Below are 13,452 nucleotides of genomic sequence, written 5' to 3' on the forward strand. Positions count from 1 at the left end.
CATAAGTGACAAAATGAGTGGTGATGGAGGCGTGTGGGCTATCTGCAAACGCCCACATGTGTGGGCGTTAGTTTTTCCAAAACCGAATATTTGGACATTTTCACGGTCCATTAATATTATACTATCAAATATCAATATCTATACTATCCACGTAATGAAATTTTAATCGATATCCTACCTAATATTAGCGTGCAAAAATCAGCAACGGGCTACGGTTTTCCAGTGAACGGCCGGGAACGCGGCCCTCGAGCCGTGTCTATTTCCGCATTCTGTTTGGGTATCCGGGATTATCTCCCGGCCCATTACACTCCCCCAGATCGAAAAGAAAACACACTATATAATCCAGCAACGTGCGGAAAACATCCAGATCCCGATCTAGCGCACTCCACTCCCCTGAAAAAACAAAACAAACAGTGCGCGCTCCACTCCCCGTCACGCGACCCGGCGACGAACGGCCGCGCCCATCGAGCGCACCGCCGGCGCCCTCCCATCCCCTCTGCCGGGCCTTGTTGCCGGTAAGCTCCTCCCGTTCTTCCTCTTCCGTTCCGTCTCCGGCATCGCATTCCTTTTTGTGGTAGAGCTTGGTGAGGTTGAGCGCTTGGATACCAGTGAGCGAGGCAGGCGCCAGAGGGGGCTTGGTAATTAGCAGGGGCTGGAGAGGAGTTGTTAGTTTAGTTCCTGGCTAATGGCTATGGTTTTAGGAATCTTATCCTCGGGTGAGGAGTTGTGGGTGTGTGGATCGAGTACTCTTCGTGGGTTTCTGCTTCCCTGGCCTCACTGTTGTGGGAATTTTCTCGTCTCCCTGCCTGACCCTCTGACGAAGCAACTTCTTGCGGCGTGCACCAATTCATCCCTGCAAAACTGATCTGTACAGTACATTGTTCCATATATATGTAGGCAAAAATGAAGAAAATACGTAGAACTGGAATTTTCTCCTTCTCTGCAATTATGACTTGCCAAGTTGTCATAAGCTTTCGGAGTTCTGCTCCATCCTTTTATAAGAATGTAATAATGCGAAGAAAAAATTGTTGCGGCTTAGATCAATGCAGCTTTTGCCACGGTGGAGATTTTTTGCCACCTATGCATTACTACTCGAATCCTTAAAAACTGCTGTAATTTGCTGCGACTACAATGGGGACAACCTTTTCTGGATCGCTTGAGATGCTGTCACTGTCATCAGCTTCAACCACAGGTACTACACATAACGATGAAGGCATCATTCTCTGTCACCCGAAGGTGTCAGCACATGTGCTCGTGTCTGAATTATTTAGTTGTAATTATTCTTCATGATGTACTGCTAGCAATCTCAATTGATCTACTTGGCCAGTACTCGGTATTTCCTATGCATGCTCGAGTAGCCAACTAACCACACATACCTCCTCTCTGCCCTTTCAACCTGCAAACCACTAAACCACTCTTCCGTTAGTAGTGCTGTGCAACGTCTCCCTGCGACAAGCCAATGATGGCCAGAGCTGCACTTCTTCCTGTTGCGTTGCTGCTGTGCCTTGCACTGGCCGGCAATGTTAATGCTACACGGAAGTCAACGGCCGGATTCTATGAACTCAAGAACAAGAAGGGCGATTTCTCCATCAAGGTCACCAACTGGGGCGCTGCCCTCGTGTCTGCCATTGTCCCTGATGGCAAAGGTATGGCTACTTTTTTCTTGTCTCCAAGAGCCCGTATGCTTGTTTGCGTCTTGTTGCTCATGAGGTGAAACCTTTTTCTTTTATGTAGGGAACTTGGCTGATGTTGTCCTTGGGTATGACACTGTTGCTGAATATGTTGTAAGTTCATGAGTTACTCTGTTTTCACTGTTTGAGTATATATTGCTCTACTCTTTTCGCTTCTATGTTTATTGAGTGGTGATATGTAACACACACAAACACACACACTGCTTCATGAGAAAAAAAGTATTACGGAGGCGGAAAAGGTAGGAGGAAAGTTTCTCCTGGACGTGATATGTGTTGAAATATGCAATGCAGCTTTAACTATGTATTTATGTTACATGCATGATCCAAAGTTCCAAACACATCTAAATTCAAAATCACTGTTTTGTGTGCTTGTCTCTTCATCAGAATGGCTCTGCTTCATTCGGAGCGACGGTTGGGCGCGTAGCCAACAGAATCGCCAACACCCGCTTTGTTCTTGACGGGAAAACCTATCACCTCCTCCGTAACGACGGCAACAACACGATTCACGGCATGCTTCATACTTCACTTTGATTTATTTTTCTAAACTCCATGCATAACGATATGATAAGATTGATAAGTTTGATCCCCATCATCTTGCTGCTTGTTTAGGAGGCCCCAAGGGGTTCGGCAAGGTCATTTGGACGGTGAAGGAGCATGTGAGCCATGGTGACTCCCCATACATCACCTTCTACTACCACAGCTTGGATGGAGAGCAAGGTAACTAAAATGAAGTAAAATTGCCAACCTTTTGCTCATTGATTAATCTTATGAGACCATGGTATGGAATTTGGTGAATCCAAGAAATAAATTTTGGAAAGCCCTCCCAAATTTGCTGAAAAATGCATCCTATACGGTTTAGGCGTCCCTTAGTGAACATCCTCTGTTGATAAGGGGGTCCTATTCCCAAGCGGCTTGCGGCTAAAAGTGTTTGGGTTATGTGTATCTTTCGAAACGGCCACCTCCAAGGAGCCATTTGGGTTGTGCACCAACTTCACAAATGCCTCTCTGTGCGTTCGTTTCCAAGTCAGTAACACCTACAATTGAATAATCTTCTATTTTGGCTAGCAGATGAAAATATCGACATCGACATAGTTTATAATATGCAGCGCAGAAACTTTCAACATAAGCTCATACATTCATAATTTCCCCACAGAACATTAACATATCTCAGTTGATCTTCATATCCCAGAATATATCAAGTTTTGTTTTCTTAGTTGTGTTGCCTCCATGCGTTCTTTGCTACAGGAGCATTCTTTGTTATAGAGAGCTTCAAGCATTTAACAAAATAACAGAACTAATCACGCTGGTAAACAATTAACCAAATTAGTGAAAACAAAATTGGAATGAAGCATATATAAATAAGACACAATGATTAACAGATCGGCTAGGGGATCAACCTGAACTAGGGTGCAAATCGACTACGGCAAATGCACACATGTCTGCTTGGGCTAAGCTCGAGGCCGGTGCATATTGTGCCGACGTCTCCTCCTGGGGGGCACTGTGGCTCCTCAGGTGAGACCAGCCGGGCACTGCCACTGCTTGGTATTGAGGGGTTTCGGGTTTGCGCTGAGGAGACGGCGTGCCTCCGGCATCCGCGTAACTGTAGCCGGTTGGAGTGCCACCTGCATGCCACAACCCAACTCTACATGACACCGCGCCCTCCGAGTAACTAACGCTAGCCGCTTCCATAGCCAGCCCTGATCTAGACGAGGATGACTGATGATACTGCATCACGCCGTGACAGTTTGGGACGAGCTTTTGATTTTTGTCATTTCTGTATTAACGTACGTTGAGTCGCAACTGTACTATAGGGCTGATTTGCACTTGTTTCTAAGGACAATCATGTTTGGGCAATGCAGGATTCCCAGGTGCTCTCGACGTGTACGTGAAGTACCAGCTCTCCCGCCCGTACGACCTGAGCATCCGCATGAACGTGACTGCGAGGAACAAGGCGACGCCGGTGAACCTCGCGAACCACGCGTACTGGAACCTGGCCGGTCACGGCAGCGGCGACATCCTCAAGCACGAGCTCCAGATGTTCGCCTCACACTACACGCCCGTCGACTCATCCATGATACCGACGGGCCAGGTCGCGCCCGTGGCCGGCACGATGTACGACTTCGGCAGGCGGATCCCCGTGGGCACCAACATGAAGATCGTCCCGGGCGGCGGCGGCGGGTACGACATGAACTACGCCGTGGACGGGCAGCACGGGCAGCAGAACGCGATGCGGCCGGTGGCGCGCGTCCGGGACCCCAAGTCCGGGCGGGCGTTCGAGCTGTGGGCGAACCAGCCCGGGGTGCAGTTCTACACCGCCAGCTGGCTCATCAACGAGAAGGGGAAGGCCGGGAAGGTGTACGGGCAGTACGGCGCGCTGTGCCTGGAGACGCAGGCGTACCCCGACGCCGTCAACCACCCCAACTTCCCGTCGTCCATCGTGAGGCCCGGCCAGGTTTACAAGCACGACATGGTCTTCAGGTTCTCCTACCAGGCTACCTACGACGCGTGAGACGTAGTGCTTGATCATCCGTCGTTTCTTGTGGACTGCCGTAACATGTTGGTAGCTTGTGTAATAAGGTGTGGCATTGGGACGAAGACATGAGGTTGCTGTCATTTGACTGCGTAATAAAATGCCGCTTCAACTGGAGTATTGTGCCGAATGCTTTTGGCAACTTATGATCGTGCAAAGTGGATCGCATATTCATATGGAAAACTCAGTCAGTCTGTTGTGCAAGTATCTTCAAACGATCTATGACTAATCAACTTGTTAGTTCCATTCAGTGCCTCCTCTTTCTTCTGTCTTTAACGTATAAACCAGTAATCTGCTCTTGTTTTTTGGTTGAGAGGGCGATAGTGTACTGGTTTGCTCGTGGGTTGAGGCCAAATACTGGGCATCGTGGAGGCCCGGGGGATGGGCAGGCCAGCGCCTGCTTCCTTACTCGGTCATCCTGGTTGGGCGTGGCGCTAGGCACTATGAAACAAGCACAAAATATAATCGAGAGAATTGATCGCGCCTTCTTTAGGCCTAGTTCTTTGAGCTTTTGATTCTTCAGAATCAGATTCTGCAAACTGCGCACGGAATATGCTGTCCGGTTCTTTTCTGATATTGCAGTTTGAGATTATGTGATAAGCTGTGTTCTGAAATGTTTGTAATATCCCTAAACTGAAAATGTGTGTTGAATTGATAAGGGCATCTCCAATGCTAACCCGTAAATTTGCTCCGGCATCCGTCTGCGGACACCGATGGAGCGGCCATCCAACACTGCCCGCATATATTTCAAAAACTTTTCAATAACAGGACGAGATACATACAAACACGGCGGATTTTCATATAAATCTGACGAGATTCATGCAAGCACGGCGGATTTTTATTACGTTTCGAACATTTAGGACAAAAAAAAAGAAACCAGGCCCTAAACCTATCCTACGGCGACGACCGTCGTCCACTTTCTTTGTATTCCGCATCAGTGACCGCACCCTCTATCTGCCATCTCCATGAACGGTGACAGGGTTCAAGACGTGTGAAGTGAAGGTGCGGTCTCCGGTGATGAAGAGTAGAACATGAGAGACGGACCGGCCCACTTGGGACATCATGCCATGCCGCCTCTATCTGCCATCTCCATGAACGGTGACAGGGTTCAAGACGTGTGAAGTGAAGGTGCGGTCTCCGGTGATGAAGAGTAGAACATGAGAGACGGACCGACCCACTTGGGACATCATGTCATGCCGCCTCTCATGCCCTACTCATTCTCGAAGGAGTCCGCGACCTATCTGTCGCCGGCGCCGGTGGACGTGAGGTCGATGATGGGCGTGGACGGTCACTGTCCACATGCCACATGCGCCCCCGAAAGTTGGACGGAGGCATGTAGAATGTGCAGCTGGCGGTCGCGTCCACGTCCGGCTGCTTCAGAACTTTGTTGCGAGCGGCATGTGTGGCCTCGTAGAGCGTGCTTTGCTTCGCAACGAAGTTCGGGTTCGCCGTCGCTGTGGCGGTCATGGCCTACTTGCTTGTGCGCTCACCGTAGATTTGTCCCTCCGCTAGCCGGTGCTGCTCGAGGAGGAAAAGGTTGTACCTTTGCTTGACCCGCGCCTGCTGAAACACCGATATAGGAGCCGTTGCAGGCTGCTCCTTGTCCGCCATGACGGCATCGTAATTCGCATGGACCTGCTCCATGGTCAGACCGGCATGCACGGGCGCGGGGTCTGGCGCCGTGTCATCGTCAGAGCCCGTGGGGTCATCGTCGGAGACATCAGGCGAGCTGGTCGGCATGCCCTGCTCGATCCGCCTGGCACGACGGGACTGCTAAGCAGCTGCAAGGGCGGCCACCTCGTGCTTATTCTCCGGTGATAGACTGTTCCACAGAGCATTCCTACTCGCGATCATGTCGGTGTGGAGCAAAGGAGAAGGATGTGTTGTGATGTGGAGTTAGCCGGGTGTGGCCGCTTTTAAATAGCGGATTCTGGTGAGGCCAAGCATCCGGGTGCGTCAGTGCGTGGTTTCGGAGTTGGTTCCTTGGCTGACAAGCCTGCTTAATGGAGGCATATGGACGGATGGGCACTGAACACACCGGGGATGCGGCGCGGGTGTCTCCCTCGGCCGGTGCTACACTTTAATGCCGGCGCCAATGAGAGGTCACGTCCGCTCTTGGCCGGCGCAACGTCATGAATGTGGGAAGCTAGTGCCAGGTGGGAATGCACGCAGGCGATGGAGGAGGGTTTTGGGTGGACCAGGATGGTCAGACGAGGGCAAGGAAGCGGTCCAAACGCCCGCAAAGCCCCCCCGCCCCCATTTTATCTCTTTTTTGCGGAAAATCCTGTCCGAACCACCGAGCGGACCGATATAGGTCCGCGTTGGATGGCACAACACGTCCGGGCCGCGTGGTCCGGACGTATGCGAGCGGTTTGAGGGTCAGCATTGGAGATGCCCTAACACTTCATTGTTTCGAACAATTTCTCGTCGAAGATGAGATGAAAATAGTTTATGAATATCATAGAGTGCTAAATATTACAGCAAATAAGGTTTAAAAGTTTCCTTTGCTACAAAAGGGGGTCAACTACAAATAGAATGCATGTTCTCAAGGTACAAGACTGGTAGCAATAGCCTCACGTGTTATGGTCATGGTACCATCTATTGGGAAATGTAGTAGAAAACAAAAAAAATCGTCCTATGATCACCCAAGAACACTATGAAGATGCGATAAACGATTTGGATCAGATCGTCACTGACTCCCAGTTGCAGTGGAAGATGACAAGTCGGTGTAGATCGTACTTAGAGTCTCTCAAACCGTAGATGAACGATCCACGAACTGCCCACGAACAGTCCCTCGAACGGAGGACCGAAAGCACAGCCTCTCCATAGATTGCAAGCGTACGGTCTTCACGATCAGGCAACGCTTCACCGTCCAGATCTAATCGTCATCGGAGAATTAGATGGAGGAGATTAGAACCACATTGGGCTTCTAATTATGAGGATTAGATGAACTAGATCTAACTCTAATTGGAACAACTAGAACTATTATCCAAAAGGCAGAGTAAGGTCGTCCTAACTTTTATCTGTCATCCTACCACCACATCCAAAAGAGGGTGTAATCCTATACCTCAAGTTGACCATCAGCATGAGAGGTTAGCATATATTGACTCATCAAAATATACAGGCCAACAACAGTTTTCATCATCAGCATGAGGGGTTAGCATATACCAACTTATCAAAGTATACATGCCAACAACAATTTTCAAACCCTAGCTACCAAAAAATGTACATCATCATCGTCGATCATCATGCACGTCGTCACCACCACCAGAAGCAATAGTAGTAGTAGTGCTTGATCAGCTAGGTCCTAAGCCAGAGTATCCTATGGGCGTCCCCAACGAACCCAACACCATGTGCCATGTTATCCAACAGGTGACTAGAGCAGCCATCAGAGCTTCCGCGCTGAAGCTACCTTGCTCCATGATGACGATGTACAAGTCAGGGTGTACGTCGACAGGCTTGCTCTCCCTAATGGCGTCACCACCTCGGTGACATTATCATTCATGCTGCTAAATACACTCAACTCCTCCATCAAGCCACCCCTCTTCCTCTTCCTATCAAGCATAGGAACGCGATCAACAACCCATCAAGGATGATGGTTTCTGACTCTTAGGTGTCCGGATAGTCATGAATAGGCAAACCAAGCAGCTCACTTGAGCCCATGGCATGATTGATGATAGCCAACCCATAGGAGAAGATCCCCTGCATCTGCGAGTAGTTCTGGACGAGTGTGTTGAGGAACTCTACGTCCTTGGGGTGGTCCTAAGAAAGAAAGTGATTGGCATTTTAGACAAGCTTAAACAAGTGGTATGTGAGCTAACTGCGGTGTTGCTTTGGTAGTGCCATGACTCCAACATGATCGTCTAGGTGTCCTGATAACATTGTGCGCCGCTAAGGTCTCTGAGCTTGGATACATTTTTTTTGAACCGGGATTTAACCCCTTTCCATTGCAATGAATGGAAATACAGCAGTTCCAGAAACATGTTCAGGAAGAAGGGAAAGGGAAAAGCGAGTTCAAGCACTGCCAGGAAACCCACCACATTCGACCAACCTGAGCTTGGATACATGGATTCATCTGGCTCTCCACTTCCCGATGTGGTTGTAGACCCGGGTCAAGGTGACCTCTTGGCCATAGAACTCGAACACATGTTTGGTAACATAGTTCAAGTCAACCTCCTTGAAGCCCCTGTCAGTTCTCACCCAATTGGCTGTGATCTCACACGGCTTGTTAATCATGAAGGTGGACATGAATAGTTGCTATTCCATCAAGCCCCCCCCCCTCCCAGACAGTTTTGTCTTCCCGGCCTTGATGGTTGCCTTATGTGCAGCAACAGAAGAAGCATTAGACACACCCAAGACAACAGAAACATGCTTTACGCCTAGAAGACCTACCGAAGACATCTAAATCCAATGGCATTTGCTCCTCGGTCATAGGTTGGGATTTCTCCACATAGGACGGCAGGAATTGGCTCTCAGACAAGACAATGGCCCGATTAAACTCTTGCCTGCTCATGTCCTACAAGCGTTAGCATCATGACTAGTGAACATGGACATCAAGAAAGACCACTACACATGGACAATAAACATAGTACACATGGATCATGGAATCCTATGACTGATCTTCAAGATCAAAGTGTACCATGGAGTTCAACACGCAACCACACCTACATATCGATCATACTTGCAAACTAGCATACTACACATGCTCTGATTCATAGTTAGTACCACATCTACCATAGTATCGTCCTTGCCGGCATGGAAAACAACATGAACATCATCAAAGCCTACAAGCAAAACCTAGCATGCTACCAAGCCATCACCACTAGCTACCACAACATCACATTCTCACATATTGAAAGTCTAAAATGCTATCCACATGCTCACAGATCTACTCCTACCACATGTTCACATATCTAAGTTAGAATGAGTAAGGAAGAGGGAGTGATCGAATGCCATCGATGAAGCCGAGTGGAGGCACGGAACAATGGAGAAGAGAAGGAAGACAAATCGTCGCCGCCGTCTACTGCCGGGTGGAGAAGACTGACCAGCATATTTATCTCTAAGGCGTTTTGGTGATTGATGACAATGCTTTTGCGGACTAATCGTGTGCCTTGAGTTTCTCAGACGCTTCATCACTAGGCACGAGACGATTCGGTGCCCCTCAAAGACTATTGAAGACGGCGTTGTTCTACGTTTCTTTTTGGTGGATTTGAGTCGTAGGAGAGCCGTACTATTAAGAGGGGGTCCGCGTCGGAAAGGTTCGGGTGGAATCATCACGTACACGTTTTCTTCCTTGCCTCCACCTTTCCCTCGCACTTTGGAGCTTTCCTCGGTTATCCTCTTTGTGCTTTTTCTGACGGCTACTGCTGAACTTGCGGTAGTACTGCTCTATGGAGCGGTAGTACCGCAAGCACCTGCGGTAGTACCGCTCCTCTGGAGTATTAGTACTGTGGCTCCCTGGCCTAGTGCCGCTTCGGTACGGTAGTAGGGGCGGATGTAATTTTTTACACCCGCGCCCCCACGGTAGTACCGCTCGTCCCGCGCGGTAGTACCGCGGGTGCCCACGGTAGTACTGCTCTCCTGAAGTCGTAGTACCGTGGCCCTCATACCTAGTACCGCTGCGTCGCGGTAGTAGGAGCGGATGTAATTTTTTACATCCGTACCTCCGCGGTAGTACCGCGCTTCATGCGCGCTAGTACCGCGCGCGATCTGGTTTTGCTGGGTTACGGTAGTACCGCGCCTTGGTGGTAGTACCGCATCGGATTTTTGCACTATTTCGTTTCCAGCGGAAGTAGGCACGGATGTGTTTTTATTCATCCGCGCTCTTCGTTGACTAGAACTTTCCTGCCTTGCGGTAGTACCGCAAGGGGGAGCGGTAGTACCGCGCTCGCGAAAGTATTGCTCTCAGTCAGGCAGGTCCTAGTCTCTGCTGCTGCCGCGGAAGTACCGTGGTCCCTCACGGTAGTACCGCGGGGCCTTGCGGTAGTACCGCTCCCCTGGAGCGGTAGTACCGCATGTTGCGGGCTGGACATGTGGATAACGGTTGGATCTTTTCCTTAGCTATAAAAGGGGCGTCTCCTACCTCTAGTTGACCGCCTCTTCCACCTCTAAGCTCCATTGTTGCTCTAAGCTCCATTTTCGCCCGATCTCTCTCCCTAGCCAATCAAACTTGTTGATTTGCTCGGGATTAGTTGAGAAGGCCTCGATCTACACTTCCACCAAGAGAGATTTGATTCCCCCCACTTATCCCTAGCGGATCTTGTTACTCTTGGGTGTTTGAGCACCCTAGACGGTTGAGTTCACCTCGGAGCCATACTCCATTGTGGTGAAGCTTCGTGGTGTTGTTGAGAGCCTCCAATTAAGTTGTGGAGATTGCCCCAACCTTGTTTGTAAAGGTTCCGTCGCCGTCTTCAAGGGCACCAATAGTGAAATCACGACATCTCGCATTGTGTGAGGGCGTGAGGAGAATACAAGGATACCCCCTATAAAGCAACACACATTCTACATCGTTTTGACTATTCGTTGCAAAACTCATAGTAGATACGCATATAAGCGGTGTAGCATATGTGTTGACTTGCAGCTCGTGGCCCTGTTTTGGTGCAATATGTTGCGAGGTATTGGTTGCAAATTGTATTTATTATAATATTTCAAATATACATAATTAAAAATAAAAGAATAATTCAACACAAAAAGAAATTAATTAGACACGCCCGCACATAATGAATGTGGGGCGAAAATCTTTCTTTTACGGATATGTGGCGTGAAAATCTGTGCTAACCGACCAAGCAAAACATTTATTCTCCGATCTAGATTGATATCTCCTTCATGTCCGGATCGATCTAGGTCTACTACGACACAAATCGGTTATCCAATCTCCTCTCGCTGATCAGGAAGGCTGGAAGGTGGAGACGGACAGGGGAGCGGTGGCTTTGCGTGCAGCAAAGAAGGGAGAAGCAGCAAGGCCGCGGCAGGAAGGCTGCAAGTCGTCTGCTAGCATCCCCTACTCCTCTGCCCGCCCCTCCAGCCTGCCCACTGGCAGCGCTCTACTCCTTGGGCCACCCATCTTCTCCTTCACCGCGTATGACGGCGAGACCAGGCTGCAGGTGGGAGTGGGATTAAATGGGACTAACCATCCCATCCCACTTAATTTGCCTTTATGGGATCCCATTGGACAGAAACAAATTTAAGTGGGCTAGCCCTATTAACCCAGTGGGAGCCCATCTCACCCACCAGCTCCTTCTCCTCTAGGCATCATCCCGAGTGAGCCATCAGGAGGTGCCATCCAATGAGCTGAGCGCAAGATACTGCTGCAGGTGCAGGCCGGCATCTTGCCAACGCTGGTCAAGGGCCTCTTCTCCGGCCACCTGGATGAGCGCAAACGGCCGCATCGACACCTGAACCGTGCGCGCGGTGACGACCGTCGCAGCCACCGCTTGCAGCTTGGCGACGAGGCACGATTTCTCCTCCTCTTCCCCCAACCGTGCCCCGCGAGTCAGAGCTAACCGTCCCCCGCGCTGTCTGATTCCACCATACCTGAACCCGACGCGCCCTGCGCCGTCGCACCCGGCGGGGTCATCTCTGCTTGCACACCAAGACCGGCCGGCCCTCCTTCTGTACCTTCAACCCACAGCAGCTCGCCGGTGCAGCCGCACCCCTGCGCGTGTCACGCGCCGCCAAAGGTGACTGAGGCACCTCGCAGTTCATCACCTCCGACGGTACCGACCCGTCTGGAGCTTGAGATTCCAGTCGCGTCTCCGCCTCCAACTGTTGATTGAGCTTCGTACAAACCATCTCGTCAACGGAGTCCTCCGTGGCCAGCTCCGACAGGGCCTACAACCTGCTCCCGTGAACCGGTGACGACCGTCCGAGGCCCCCGCCCCGCCCTCACCGACGGCAGGTCAGCGGAGGGCCGCCGCCACAGTATCCACCAGGCTGTCGGCGCGTCCCACCCCAATGGTCATCTCCTCTTCCCTCGCTATGTCCTGCAAGCACTAGTTCTTGGGTAGTCTGGGGCGCGGATGCATGGGTATTTCCGGTATGGTATTCTGGTGGTGTAGTACGCGCTGTGCATTTGCTAAGTGGGAACTGGGAACCCACTTGTGCCCACATAATTTGAGTAAGTTGTGACGGAAGGACTGATTTATTCCCACTAAACGTGGTGGGATTAAGTGGGCTAAAGGTGGGAGTCCCATTCATCGTCCCACTTGCAGCCTGAGGCGAGACTATCCTCCGAGGTAACCCTCTTCCTCCCTCATTTCCATCTCCTCTCATCCAGTGACCTACTTGTGGGCACCTCGAGACATGACCGTGGGATGTAGGGGGATTTGATAGATGATGAAGGGGATGGATCGTCAGATTGGAGAGATGGATTCACCCCCCTTGTCTTTGTGATCAAATCATTTGTGAGAGAGGAGCTTAAGGCTTGTTACAGTTTCAGAAATGTACTGTACCACTAGGGCTATGTTCAGTTGTTTGGGATTTGTTCTCAATAGGGAATTAATCACCATGGGGTTTGTGTGAAACTTCTGTTTGTCACTCTAATCTCTGTTGGGGTTTGACCCATATCCCTCTTAATCCCTGTCAACTTCATTGTTGTTCGGTTGGTCAGGGATTGAACAAAATTTGTAAAGGAATCCAGTTTAAATGTTGCACTAAGTAAACATTCATATCTGAATTCAGTTTGTACAAGGAATATTTGAAATATTCAGAAAATGTAGTGTAAGCATTGCACTGAGTAAACATTCATCTCTGAAACTAACAATTAAGTTCAAATGTATGCCTCCTCCCTTCTATTTCTAATGCGATCCCTTACTGTCATATCCATTGTGAAAACATTTATGTTCTAGTTTTGGTATAGAGTAAATGTATATATGGGAGTAAGTCAACACAAGTGAGCATAATCAGAACAAGGACCCTATCTGTAACATAATAGGAACATATATATTTTAATTCTTATAAAGCAAACACACAAGAGTCTCTAAAAAATATAACAGATGTCTGCTAAACTTAACGACGACTTTAGGAATCTTTATCGAGTAGTACTCTGAATCCAGTGTTGGTCAGTGTTGGTTTTTCTATCCAAATTTGCATAAGAAGGACAAGATGAGAGACGATTGCATGAACCTCTATATTTTCATATGTTAAGAGTAATACTTGAACCTGTCTCCAATTTGTTGGAGTACATACACTTATGTCATTTGTTGACAAGAAGATTATATCTACTTCAGAGTA

The 13,452-nt window shown here is 49.4% G+C and overlaps 1 protein-coding gene across 1 annotated transcript; it reads left to right on the forward strand.

Moving 5' to 3' along the window:
- The first annotated feature begins 334 nt into the window (after positions 1-334).
- LOC123045649 (galactose mutarotase) lies at positions 335-4,338 on the forward strand. The gene is made up of 6 exons (XM_044468790.1): positions 335-515; positions 1,430-1,646; positions 1,735-1,784; positions 2,076-2,199; positions 2,301-2,408; positions 3,551-4,338. Exons 2-6 carry the CDS (start codon positions 1,460-1,462, stop codon positions 4,198-4,200), a joined length of 1,119 nt encoding a protein of 372 aa, XP_044324725.1. The 5' UTR covers positions 335-515; positions 1,430-1,459; the 3' UTR covers positions 4,201-4,338.
- The last annotated feature ends 9,114 nt before the right edge of the window (positions 4,339-13,452 follow it).

This window comes from Triticum aestivum, chromosome 2B, assembly GCF_018294505.1.
Source record: "Triticum aestivum cultivar Chinese Spring chromosome 2B, IWGSC CS RefSeq v2.1, whole genome shotgun sequence".
In the NCBI taxonomy this organism is placed as follows: Eukaryota; Viridiplantae; Streptophyta; class Magnoliopsida; order Poales; family Poaceae; genus Triticum; species Triticum aestivum.